Below are 13,686 nucleotides of genomic sequence, written 5' to 3'. Positions count from 1 at the left end.
CCCACTACAAATCGCTAGCGTATTTAAGTAGCGTTTTGTACGCAATTTCATGAGTTTTCTGGTGATTTTGGTAGCGGTTTTAAAAAGTGTAAGCTTTTTGGCAGCGATTATGATAGCGATTTGTGATTAGCAATTTGAATTCTGATTGGTCCTTTCAAATTATTATTTTTTTTTTTACAGTTTGCAGTAATTTAAAATCGCACACAAATCGCTATGTGTAGCGATTCATGAGTGATTTGTCAGCGCTTCAACACATTACATTGAAGTGCAACCGCTCCTAAAATGCTACATGTCCTGCAATTGTGATTTTGCTAATCCCAACCGTTACTGTGGAATTTGTTACATTTATTTACATTGGCAGAGCGTTTATCTGTCTGATATCTGTGCTCTCTAATTTTACTGACACTCCCCTTAGTTTCTTATTTGCACATACAAGCAGACAGTATTAAGGCTCACACCCACTAAATGACTTTTTGCAGGCGATTTTGCACAACAATTTTTTTTTTCACAATACTGTGCAACATTGTTTAACGAAAATGTGTTAAATGACGTTTAATGATGCATACCACCTGCGGCGATCGTTCGTTTTTGAATGACATGTTCCATCAAGCTGTTGAGGATCAGAATGATTCTCATTGACTTGCATGGGTTTTTCCCGCGATTGTGTAAACAATCGTTTATGTGATCATTCATTTCCAAAGCCACAAATAACACTTACCGATTCGGCCAGATGGATCAGGGGAAACGATTGTTCATCGATGGAGATCTCTGATCCGCATCTGCTGGTGGGTACGTAGCTTTACAGCTACAAGGTTGTATTAGTTTACTATGATTTCCCATGTGGGAGGAGACAAAAAGAGAGAGGCGTCGCTTTATCCTTGTAGCTGCGCCAGATTTCCGAGCTAGTAAACCTACGTCTGATGCCAAGGAACAATAAAAAATGTCAGAAGATGGGTATTTGGGGATGTTCTGTACACCAGTTCGATCAATCTGTACTCCAAATAAAGTGCTCTTACCATGGTTAAAAACAACCAGAATATAGACTTCCTAGCAGGAAGCAGGAAATTTGGGCACTTGCGGCAAATGGACCATTTGGGCGCCCCATAGATGCTAATAATGCAAAATATTCGTTATTGAATTGTGCAACAGAGATTTTTCGTTTTCAGAGTTATCATTTTGAAAGTTATTGTTTTGAAATTCTTTTTGAGAATTATCATTTTTTAAATTATCATTTTAACATTTATTGCTTTAATTTTTTTTCGTAGTTACGCTATTTGCACGTTAGGAAGAGGAGTTATAAGGTTAGGCATCAGAACGGGGAGTTTTAGGGTTAGCCGTCAGGAAGGGGGGCTTTAGGGTTAAGCATCAGGAATGGGGCTTTTAGGGTTAGGTGTCAGGAAGGGGGGTTATAGGGTTAGGTGTCAGGAAGGAGGGTTATAGGGTTAGGCATCAGGAAAAGGGTCTTAGGGGTTATGCGTCAGGAAGGGGGGTCTTAGGGTTAGGTGTCAGGAAGGGGGGTTATAGGGTTAGGCGTCAGGAAGGGGGTTTAGGGTTAGGACTTAGGAGTCAGGAAGAGGGGTTTAGGGTTAGACATCAGGAAGGGGGGATTAGGTGTCAGGAAGGGGGGTTTTAGAATTAGGTGTCAGGAAGGGGGTCTTATAATTAAGCATCAGGAAGGGGGGTTTTAGGGTTAGGGGTCAGGAAAAGGATCTTAGGGTTAGGCATCAGGACGGGGGGTTTAGAGTTAAGTGTCTAAGCTTCAAGAAGGGGATGGGGAGCAGTTTGTTAATTCATATTATCATTCAAAGCAGCTATTGAAGTGATTATTACAAGCACAGGCCCAGTAAAGAGCTAATACTTCAGTTGAGGGAGGGCCTTACGGGGCCCCTCTGGCCCAAGGGCCCCGATGCGGTGGCTACCTCTGCACCCCCTATTACTACGCCACTGTTTGGTGCCTAATACACAATGGTATTTCTCATTTACACGTATTTCAGCTTCACCCCTTGCCCTTCTAATACCGTTATGTTACCAAATTTATTCTAATGGAGATAAAGAAACAATAAAACATTGTTATAAACCATATTTAGAAATTTTGGCTTCACCCCATGCCCTTTTTTTCCTCGTGCCATCATTTAATGTATGCTTCCTAACAGTTTCACACAATCATAGCTGCCTGGATAAAAGCTAAACATGTAATCCGAAGAAAAAAGTGTCAAACTCACAAATGTTATATATATATATATATATATATATATATATATATATATATATGTATATATATATATATATATATATATATATATATATATATATATATATATATATATATATATATATATATATATATATATATACTCGCTGATGACCCGGCGTTGCCCGGGAATGTATTTGGCTGGTGTTGGCTCCGCCCACTTTTTCTAACCCTAACACACAAACACTCAATGACCAAGTTTGTGGACTTTGGCATCAATAATTTGTATATTCTCACAGAAATTAAACAAATTAGATTGGCTGTTTGTGACTCTGCCCTCTCCAGCATTTAAACTCCAGGCACCCAATGACTAACTGTAACTGCAGCAGGTTTGAGGCATCTTCTATTGACCTCCCTGGCGGTACGCAGTTTAAGTGGCTGCGTCCGCGGGAGGGATTTTTTAATTAAATGTTTTTTTTATGTTAGCTAGCACTAAGCTACCTAACTATGTTGCCCAAGTCCCCCGCCACCGGTCTGAGTCTGACCCCTCCAATCACCGCTGGCAACACTCACCCATCCGCGATCCCGCGAGAGCCGCAGCTTCCCAATTAGCATCACTCGTCGCTATGGCGATGATCGGACATGACGTCATGACGTGCGCAGTTCCGATCCTCCCCATAGCGAAGCCAGGTGCTGATTGGGAGGCTGCGGGATCCCTGGGGGGTACGTATACCGACGGCAGGAGGGGACCGGAGGGACTTGGGCAACAAAGTGCTAGATTAACAGTATGTAACACATTTTATTTTAAAAAATCCTCCCGGGGCGATGCGATCCCCTGCGGCAGCTAGCCCGACACTGTGTCGGGCTTACCGCCAGGGAGGTTGACAGTGGCAGCAATTTAAATATTCCCCTTGAAAATCAGCAGGTGAATTTTGATTGGCCATTATAGGCTCCACCCACTTCCCTGAATATTAATCCCAGTCACCCAGTGACCAGCTGGGCAAAGTTTGAGAACCCTGCCATTAACAGCGAAGAAGGCTTGCAGTTTATATTTTCCCAGGGAAATTTGTATTTGGCTCTGCCCACTTTTTGTAACCTGGACAATGACCAAGTCTGTGAGCTTTCAGGTCCTTGGCTTCAATAAAAACAAATCTGATTGGCTGTATGTGGCTCCGCCCCCTTTTCTGAATTTGAACCCCAGTGGCCCAATGACCAACTGTACCAGGTTTGAGGCTTGTGCCATTAACAGAATGGCAGCAATTTTAATATTACCTTGAAAATCAACAGGTGAATATTGATTGGCTTTTCTTGGCTCCACCCACTTTTCTGAATATTCATCCCAGTCACCCAGTGACCAAGCGTTCCCCAACCCTGTCCTCAAGGCCCACCAACAGTGCATGTTTTATGGAAATCCAACGGTAGTTAATCAGCTCTACTGAGACACTAATTACCTCACCTGTGGATGTTTGTGGTTTTCTGCAAAACATGCACTGTTGGTGGGCCTTGAGGACAGGGTTGGGGAACTGTGCAGTAACCAACTGTGCAAAGTTTGAGAACCCTGACATTAACAGTGAAGAAGAGCGGCAGTTTACATTTTCCCAGGGAAATCTGTTTTTGGCTCCGCCCAGTTTTTGTAACCTTGACACACAATCACTCAATGACCAAGTTAGTGAGCTTTCGGGTTCCTGGCATCAAAATTGTTTGAATGGAAGCAGTTTATCCAGCAAAGAAATCGGATTGGCTGTTTGTGGCTCCGCCCCTTTAGTGAATTAAAACCCAGTCACTTAATGACCGACTGTAGCAGGTTTGATGCCTCTGCCATTAACAGTGTAAGAATGGCAGCAGTTTCAATATTCCCCATGAAAATCAATAGGTGCATTTTGATTGGCTGTTGTAGCTCCACCTACTTTTCTCAATATTAATTCCAGTCACCCAGTGACCAACTGTGTCAAGTTTGAAAACCCTGCTATTACCAGTGTAAGAATGGCTGCAATTGATATTTTCTCATTTAAAAAGTTAGTTGTTTTTGTCTCCACCCTCTGTTTCTAACCTTGACATACAGTCACTCAAAGACCAGTTTTATGAGCTTTGGGGTCCTTGGCATTAATAAGTTGCATTTTTCCATTGAAATTAAACAAATCTGATTGGCTGTTTGTAGCCAGCCCCCTTTTCAGAATTTAAATCCCAGCCTCCTAGTGACTGACTGGATCAGATTTGAGGCATTTGCCATTAAGAGTGTAAGAATGGTAGCAATGTAAATACTCCCCTTGAAAATCAATAGGTGAATATTGATTGGCTGTTGTAGAATCCACCCACTTTCCTGAATATTAATCCCAGTCATGTCAGTGACCAACTGTGTCAAGTTTGAAAACCCTGTCAATAACAGCATGGCTGAAATCAATCTAACAAATCTCATTGGCTGTGGCCCCACCCCCTTTAGTAAATTTAGACTCCAGTCACCCAATGACTGACTTTGAGGCCTCTGCCATTAACAGCGTAAGAATGGTAGCAATGTAAATATTCCCCTTGAAAAAATCAATAGGTGAATTTTGATTGGCTGTTGTAGGCTCCGCCTACTTTCTAAATATTAATTATAGTCACTCAGTGGCCAACTTTATCAAGTTTGGGAACCCTGCCATTAACAGTGTAAGAATGGTTGCAGTTTATATTTTCCCATGTAAAAAATGTAGTTGTTGGTGCCGCCCACTTTTTCTAACCTTGACATACAGTCACTCAATTATCAAGTTTATGAGCTTTGGGGTCCTTGGTATCAATAATTTGTATATTCCCATTAAAATTACATTTGGCTGTTTGTGGCTCTGCCCCCTTTCTTAATTTGAACCCCAGTCACCCAATGACCAACTGTACCAGGTTTGGGGCATCTGCTATTAACAGTGTAAGAATGGCAACAATTTAAATATTCCCCATGAAAATCAACAGGTGAATTTTGATTGGCTGTTGTAGGCTCCACCCATTTTCCTGAATATTAATCCTATACACCCAGTGACCAACTGTGCAAAGTTTGAGAAACCTGCTATTAACATGGTAAGAATGGCTGCAGTTTATATTTTCCTTGTGAAATTTGGTTTTGGCTCCGCCCACTTTTTGTAACCTTGACACACAGTCACTCAATGACCAAGTTTGTAAGCTTTCAGGTTGCTGGCATCAAAAATGTGTGAATGGAAGCAGTTTATCCAGCAAGGAAATCTGATTGGCTGTTTGTGGCCCCGCCTCTTTAGTGAATTTGGACCCCAGTCACCCAATGACCGACTGTAGCAAGTCTGAAGCCTCTGCCATTAACGGTATAAGAATGGCAGCAGTTTCAATATTCCCCGTGAAAATCAATAGGTGAATTTTGATTGGCTGTTGTAGGCTCCACCCACTTTCTTGAATCTTAATCTCATTCACCCAGTGACCAACTGTGGCAAGTTTGAGAACCCTGCGATTACCAGTCCAAGAATGGCTGCAGTTTACATTTTCCCATTAAAACTGAATGGCTGAAATTTGATTGGCTGTTTTATGCTCTGCCCACTTTTCCTGGATTTGTAACCTCGGTCACCAAGTGACTAACTGTGCCAAGTGTGGGGACTCTGGCTTGATTACTGTGAGGATGGCAGCCTTTTACATTTTTTCTATTGACTTGAATGGGTGAAATATGATTAGCTTTTCGTAGCTCCGCCCAGGTGTGCAGGGGGGCTACGAGACCCCCAGAACATATCATCCCAGGTAGTAAGGGATCTGTATACCAAGTTTCGTTCAAATCGGTCAAGCCGTTTTCGGGTGACCACGGCACATACACACACACACACACACGATTTAATATATATAGATTCTTTCTCGTTTGTTTTTGCAACAGTAATTATCGTTAATAAAGCTTGACAACGATGGTTCTCGTTAGCAAATTTCGTTAATACCTGGCATCAAATTCGTTAATAAGTCGGGCCCTTTTTTCATTGCACCCTTTTTTCATGCACGCGTTTAAGCACACCTAAATACAGCATAACTACACAAAAGCTTCTAATGTGGAGCAGGAAGATTGTGTTTATGAATTTTACTTTCTTATCGATAAGTCTGTGGAAGATTGTTTATTTTTTTCTCTCTTTTTTCTTAAACTTTGCGTCACGCATGTAACGTAGGCAGCGAGCGGGATTGTACGCACGCACGGCGAGGTCTGCCGCTCAGCGTATCCCAAGGAAACAGGGCGAGAAGAGGACCTGCTCTCTGTGTGTGGGGAGGAATGTAGTCAGTCTGCCTCCTCCCGCCCCCATCAGCACCATCCATAGATGCAATACCAAAAGCTTCAGCTCATTCCCCCACACGCCTCCTCCTCTTCTACATCAGCTTCAGTGTCAGCTGGCAGCAGAGCAGGGGGAGAAGAGTCTGAAGCCAGCAGCCAGACAAGGCTGAGGAGAGCATCAAGTCTACCTGTGCCCTGTATTATCTGCAGCCAATAAGCTTCTCTCTCTCTACCTACAGAACACTTCCTCTGGCTCTGCTTAGAAGTTGGGGCTGGAGGGACATCCCTGAACTGCTCTCCTTGGTTATTCCAGCTTATGGATACTACTTTCAGTATCAGATTCTTCCTATCAGGACTGGCGATGTAAATAAAGAAAAAAAGAGCCGCCGTCGAGGCGTGAAAACGCAGCTGCCTTTACAAAAACAGGGGAATCAGGCAACGTGGGGATCCCGCCTTTACGCTATGTTCATGAGGTAACGTTTCTGAGCCCCGGAGGAAGGAGGCAGACAATCAGCTCGTGTCGTGTGGTTGCCCCGCTGCCGAATAATGATCCTTGGCTTAACCTGACAATGCTGCCAGACTGGAGCGCGTTCTGTTTCTTCCCGATAGCCTGTAACAATGCAGCTCTCCCTCGCTCCCAGGGAAAAACTCTTCCTCTCCTCAGGATCTAGACAATAGGATCCATCTTCTTCTTCTTCATCTCCTTAAACCTTCTCCTTCCACCAAAGGCTTTTTCTTTTCTCTTTTTTTTCTTCTGCTTTTTCTGGGATTGTTTCTGGATTATTTTACCTTAAAATAAATCAGGAGGAATGAACCGGCATTTGCTCAGCCTTTTGACAGCCTTCATTGTATTAATCTTTGAGACCAGTAACTTCAGGTAGGCAGCCACTATGTCTAACAAACCTCAGCCCTTCATTTATGAGGTGGGGAGCCATGTGCCATGGGCTTCAAGCCATAGCAACCAATCAGAATTCAGCTTTCTTCGCTCTGACTTCTGGAATCTAATGTAAGCTGGCATCTGATTGGTTGCTAGGGGCAGCTGCCAGGGGTGGCTCAATTCCATCCCCCCCCCCCCCCCCCCAATGAACAAGACAGTAATGGTTCCAAACACGTTATTGTGATATATGTGAAATTGCATGATAACTCCACAAATTTCTGTCTATTCATCCGTACATATAGTATCAATTGTTTCCATAGTCAAATAATTTCCTTCAAAATGATGAATATTATCCACAAAATTACACACCAGTGATTAGTCCAGTTTTCATTCTTTTTTCTCTTAATTCTTTAGTTGTAGTATTGTAATAAACTGATTTGTGAAGGTATAGTCAGTGATGCTTAATATTCCTGTGTATCCAGTGAAATGAATATATTTGAGACTAATATATACCAGGCAGGAGTTAAGGCTTTTAAGAGTGTGTGTGTGTGTGTGTGTGTGTGTGTGTGTGTGTGTGTGTGTGTGTGTGTGTGTGTGTGTGTGTGTGTGTGTGTGTGTGTGTGTGTGTGTGTGTGTGTGTGTGTGTGTGTGTGTGTGTGTGTGTGTTATGAATGTATATGTATATACTCAAAAACACACAGACACACCCCTATAAACATATATACACAGATACTTGCATGCACACACAAACACTGACACATATATACACACATACATAAATATGCACACTCACACGACATACACTCGCATTTACACACATATACACAGACGCACATAAATACACACACTCACAGGTACACACATATACTCACAGGTACACACACATATATACACACACAAACGCCCACATATACACACATACACTCACAGGTACACACATATACTCACAGGTACGCAAATGCACACACATATACTCACAGGTACACACATATATGCACAGGTAAACACATACACTCACAGCCAGACACACATACACACAAATATACACACACACATACACTCACAGGTACACACAAATACACACATTATACTCACAGGTACACACACATATGCACAGGTACACACACACACACACACACACACACACACACACATATTCACAGGTCCACAGTCACATCTATACACAGAGGCACTCACAGATACACACATATGCACAGGTACTCACATTCTCAAACACACACACACACACACACACACACACACACACACACACACACACACACACACACGTCCACAGTCACAGGTCCACAGTCATCTATACACAGAGGCACTCACAGGTACAGGTACACACATATATGCACAGGTACACACATATACTCACAGATACACACACACACACACACACACACACACACACACACACATTCACAGGTCCACAGTCACATCTATACACAGAGGCACACACAGGTACAGATACACACATATACACAAACATGCACACAAACACACTTACATGTACACACAAATACACACACACACACACACACACACACACACACAAATGTAGATAAACACACATAGGGTGAACACACACATCTAATTTTGACTTGCGAATGACTGGCCAAATTTACCACTTTCATGTAGTATGAGGGACAACAGATTTTGAATACTATGAACAGATTGCGTAGGTAAGCTGTCATACTGCACGGAGGGGGTTAAGTTGGTTGGCCAATCAAAATTGGATGTGTGTAGCACCCATACAATCAAAGGTATACACTCACATGTATACACAAGCACACAACTCTACCTCAGTACCTGGCTGTTCTGATTTTACATCTGCTATACATGCAATATCAATGTTCAGTAAAGGTACACACACACATCAGACGAAAATCGATTAAAATGAACGCTGACCAAACTTCGATCGGCGAAGGTTAACAATCTCAAACGACCGACATGTATACACACATGAACGATCCAAGAAAGAAGGAATTGACAGATAATGTGGAAGGGGCGTCTGAGGTGCAATTAACTAAAACTATCGATATCTGTACAAACGAGCAATTATGTTTGATTTACTGTGGCATGTATGCTGTACACAACAAGATCATTAAACGTTGTTTAACTAACAGTACACACTCCCTTTGATGAACGATAGTCGGTCCAAAAAATCCAACAGGATGGATCACGACCAAATCCTGATATCGGTAATTTCTTGCCGTCGGTGACGGTTGGTCTTGCTCCGTTGCCTACTGCAAACTGGTGGAAAGCTTGTTATACGGTCGTTTTAATAGGGTTTCAGGCCAATATATATCTAATGTGTGTACCTAGCTTAAGTCTTGTCACCGGTATTGGCAAAGCAAAGCTCAATGGGCGATCTATACTTCTTCCACATCAATGAGCAGGAGGGGACCGCGGAATCCTACAAGGAAACGCTGTTGCAGTCTTGCTTTTAATTAATAAGCAGCTGTGTGTCGTAATGTCCCATGCGGAGGCTGAGTGCATTTCTGCACAGAGACAGCTAGACTGAGGCCTCGGCATTCAGAGCCAAATGTATTCATCCATTCCTAGCCTTAAACCCGCTGCAGGGGCCGCCTCCAAGGCTTATCCGCCAGTTTGCATTGACTGATGAGGTGACCTTTTAAGTAGCTAGTAAATTTAGGAAGAAGGGGGGTGGGGACAGGATGGGGGGTGCCATTGTATAATTTGGCTTGGATTATCAGACAACGGCATGCAAAATATACATCACGTGTCATCAACAGTAGCTGTAGGCGCATCTTCAAATTATTCTTTCTTTTTTAAAAAAACATTATTATTTGTGATTGGTTCAAGTACGGTTACGAAACAAACATTTGTATGCATGAGCAATTAGGTAGCGTTGTCCTCGATTTAACTCTGGTAACAAACGTTTCGGGGGGGGGGGGGGGGGGTGGAAAAAATATAGGTCAGCCGTGATATAGATCTCGGAATAAACAGCGCTTCTACGTACATACGCGGGAAATACCGGGTAAATAATTCATAGAAATCTGTACTGTGTGATACCAAAACATTCCAGGCTTTGAACTGAAGCTAGGTGTCAGAATGAATCAGGCTTATTCAGCAGGAAATAGGGGGGGGGGGGGGGGGGGCAGCGCTGTAAAAAAAAACGAAATCCCCCGACCCGCAACAACCAATCACGTTTTTTTCCTCTATTAGTCTTCGTAATCTGAAATTTTTCTGCATATTCCTTGCGGCTTACACTGCTCCGCTGAATACCGCGTCTGTAAGAACTTAGTATAGGAAGGGGAGAAAAGCAATTCTCACTATTACAGAGATTAGAGTTACACGGGCCTAATGATGCTTCCAAGTTTGTTTATGTGGAAATAAGCACTTCATTTAAAAGCGGACCTGAACTCAGAACTTCCTCTCTGCTCTAAAAGATAAGCAACGGCAAAATAACCTTTAAAGAAAAACATTTATTTTGTTACAGCTGATACAAATCCTGCAATAAATCTTCAGTGTGTCTACTTCCTGCTTTTTATGGAAGCAGACATATTGTTAACATCCTTTGTTTACAAATTAGGTCTCCCTCAAATTAAAACGTGTGCATAGATACAGAAGAAGGGGAATTAGACAAGCTTGACTCTCTGAATACATACAGGGTGCATTTCTGGGTGCTTTTCTTCTGTCCTGTCCAAGAGTTCAGGTCCAAACCAAAAACCAAACCTGTGACTTAAAGGAAACATGAGCTGACAAATAATCAATTGTATCTATCCTCCTCTTCCTCCTAAAAATGAATGTTTTCAGAAATCCCACAGTTTTATTTTATACTTAAATCTAATTTAAAGTGGAAATAAATATAGAAAAAAAAAACAACAGTTTCACTTACCTGGGGCTTCTGCCAGCCCTTTGCAGCCTTCCTGCCCCACACCGGTCCTCCACGATCCTCCGTTCTCCAGCCGCCGGCTATTTTTGGTATCGCCGACGCAGAAACTGCACCTGCACGCCCCGGGCCACGCGTATCTTTCTTCACAATAGCGTCCTGCGCTATTAGCTCAGGACACTATTGTGGGCAGGAACGCGTAGAAAGATTTGCGTGGCTGCCATCGACTTATAAGTCAACGGTAGGATAGTACCAAAAGCAGCTGGCGGCGGAAGAATGGAGAATCGTGGTATAGGGATGGCCCAGCCTAGGAGAACTCATGGAGAAGCATGTGATCTGTTTGACCAGCTGATAGATTTGTAAGGCTCTGATTTGCTGGTCATGATCATGTGTTAAACCAGGAAGTCATCACAGCAAATCAGAGGCTTACAAATCTATCAGCTGATCAAACTGATCATGTGCTTCTCCATGAGTTCTCCTAGGCTGGGCATATTAGCGCTGCGTAATATGTTGGCGCTTTATAAATACAATAAATAATAATAATAATAATAATAATGAGTTCTCCAAGGCGGGGCCATCTCTAATCGTGGAGGACTGGTGTGGGACAGGAAGGCTGCAAGGGGCTGTCAGAAGCCCCAGGTAAGTGAAACTGTTTTCTTTTTTCTATATTCAGTTCCGCTTTAATTTTTCACTGTATCATCGTCTCTGCTCAATTATACATTTATTCAAGTACGCCAGTGCCAACATATAGGAACTGATGACCCATTTTTATCTCTTTTCTGTTCTCAGAAGCTGCCATTTTCTGCTAGGATAGTGTTTTATGGTTGTAATTCTTTATCAGTGAGGGTTACGCTATAGTCTGACCCGGTCCCGACTTGCATACCTGATGTTTAACTCTTTCAGGCAGAGAAAGAATAAAAAAGGAACACAGCACAGTTATGTGTGTGCTTGGCCCTGTACATACACAAAGTCTATCTCATCATGCCACATGCCACCTCACGTATCCTATATGAAAAGGAAAAAGTTAGATATTTACCCCAACAGAGGGAAGCCTTTAGTCTGGATCCTTCTCACGTCCTCCTCCAGACCACCGCTTCCCGCCAGGACCCTCTGGAAGTTCACAGCCGCGCTCCCGTCATTGAGCAACTTGTGCACAGCTGAAAAAGCTGAGCACGAGCGCCTGTGCGCTACTGCACAGGTGGGAGCCATAATACAACTGCCCAGTGCAGCAACACCAAAATGCAAACTGGAGCATGGCCGATCGAACCTCTTCGACGTCGCAGTGCTGAAATGGGGAGGTGGAGGGTGAATTGGGGAAGCCTCTGGCTTTCGGGTAAGTTTTTCCCCTGCAGGTACACTATATCAGATGACTTACCACAAAGGATGGACTTTTTATTTTAATATTAGCAGCCAGATTCTAGCTATTTGAAGCTTGAAAACAACTATTGCCTCGTATGCCTGGTACACATGTACAAGGACTGTCAGGGCCAGAGCTTCCATTGAGCCAGGAATAGGTGCCCGCAGTATAGGTTAGCCAGGTCTAGTTGCACCCAGTATAGGTAGCCAGCTATAGGTCCACCCAGTATAGGTAGCCAGGCATAGGTGCCCCAGTATAGGTAGCCAGGATAATTTCCCCCAGTATACAGAGTGCAGAATTATTAGGCAAGTGGTATTTTTGAGGAATAATTTTATTATTGAACAACAACCATGTTCTCAATGAATCCAAAAAACTCATTAATATCAAAGCTGAATATTTTTGAAAGTAGTTTTTAGTTTGTTTTTACTTTTAGCTATTTTAGGGGGATATCTGTGTGTGCAGGTAACTATTACTGTGAATAATTATTAGGCAACTTAACAAAAAACAAATATATACCCATTTCAATTATTTATTTTTACCAGTGAAACCAATACAACATCTCAACATTCACAAATGTACATTTCTGACATTCAAAAACAAAACAAAAACAAATCAGTGACCAATTTAGCCACCTTTCTTTGCAAGGACACTCAAAAGCCTGCCATCCATGGATTCTGTCAGTGTTTTGATCTGTTCACCATCAACATTGCGTGCAGCAGCAACCACAGACAGCCTCCCAGACACTGTTCAGAGAGGTGTACTGTTTTCCCTCCTTGTAAATCTCACATTTTATGATGGACCACAAGTTCTGAATGGGGTTCAGATCAGGTGAACAAGGAGGCCATGTCATTAGTTTTTCTTCTTTTATACCCTTTCTTGCCACAGCCACGCTGTGGAGTACTTGGACGGGTGTGATGGAGCATTGTCCTGCATGAAAATCATGTTTTTCTTGAAGGATGCAGACTTCTTCCTGTACCACTGCTTGAAGAAGGTGTCTGCCAGAAACTGGTAGTAGGACTGGGAGTTGAGCTTGACTCCATCCTCAACCCGAAAAGGCCCCACAAGCTCACCTTTGATGATACCAGCCCAAACCAGTACTCCACCTCCACCTTGCTGGCGTCTTTGATGATACCAGCCCAAACCAGTACTCCACCTCCACCTT

At 42.8% G+C, this 13,686-nt stretch overlaps 1 protein-coding gene across 1 annotated transcript in view; it reads left to right on the top strand.

The window, feature by feature from the left end:
* Window positions 1-6,389: 6,389 nt before the first annotated feature.
* The window catches only part of GLRA2 (glycine receptor alpha 2), a 283,775-nt gene continuing 276,478 nt past the window's right edge, over window positions 6,390-13,686 (top strand). Inside the window, exon 1 of the mRNA XM_068270710.1 lies at window positions 6,390-7,305. Coding sequence (XP_068126811.1) covers window positions 7,238-7,305 — 68 coding nt within the window. The 5' untranslated portion in view covers window positions 6,390-7,237. The remainder of the gene's footprint in view (window positions 7,306-13,686) is intronic.

Source organism: Hyperolius riggenbachi, chromosome 2 (genome assembly GCF_040937935.1).
Source record: "Hyperolius riggenbachi isolate aHypRig1 chromosome 2, aHypRig1.pri, whole genome shotgun sequence".
Taxonomy (NCBI): Eukaryota; Metazoa; Chordata; class Amphibia; order Anura; family Hyperoliidae; genus Hyperolius; species Hyperolius riggenbachi.
The sequence above is the reverse complement of the archived record's forward strand: the minus strand, read 5'-3'. Positions and strand labels throughout refer to the sequence as shown.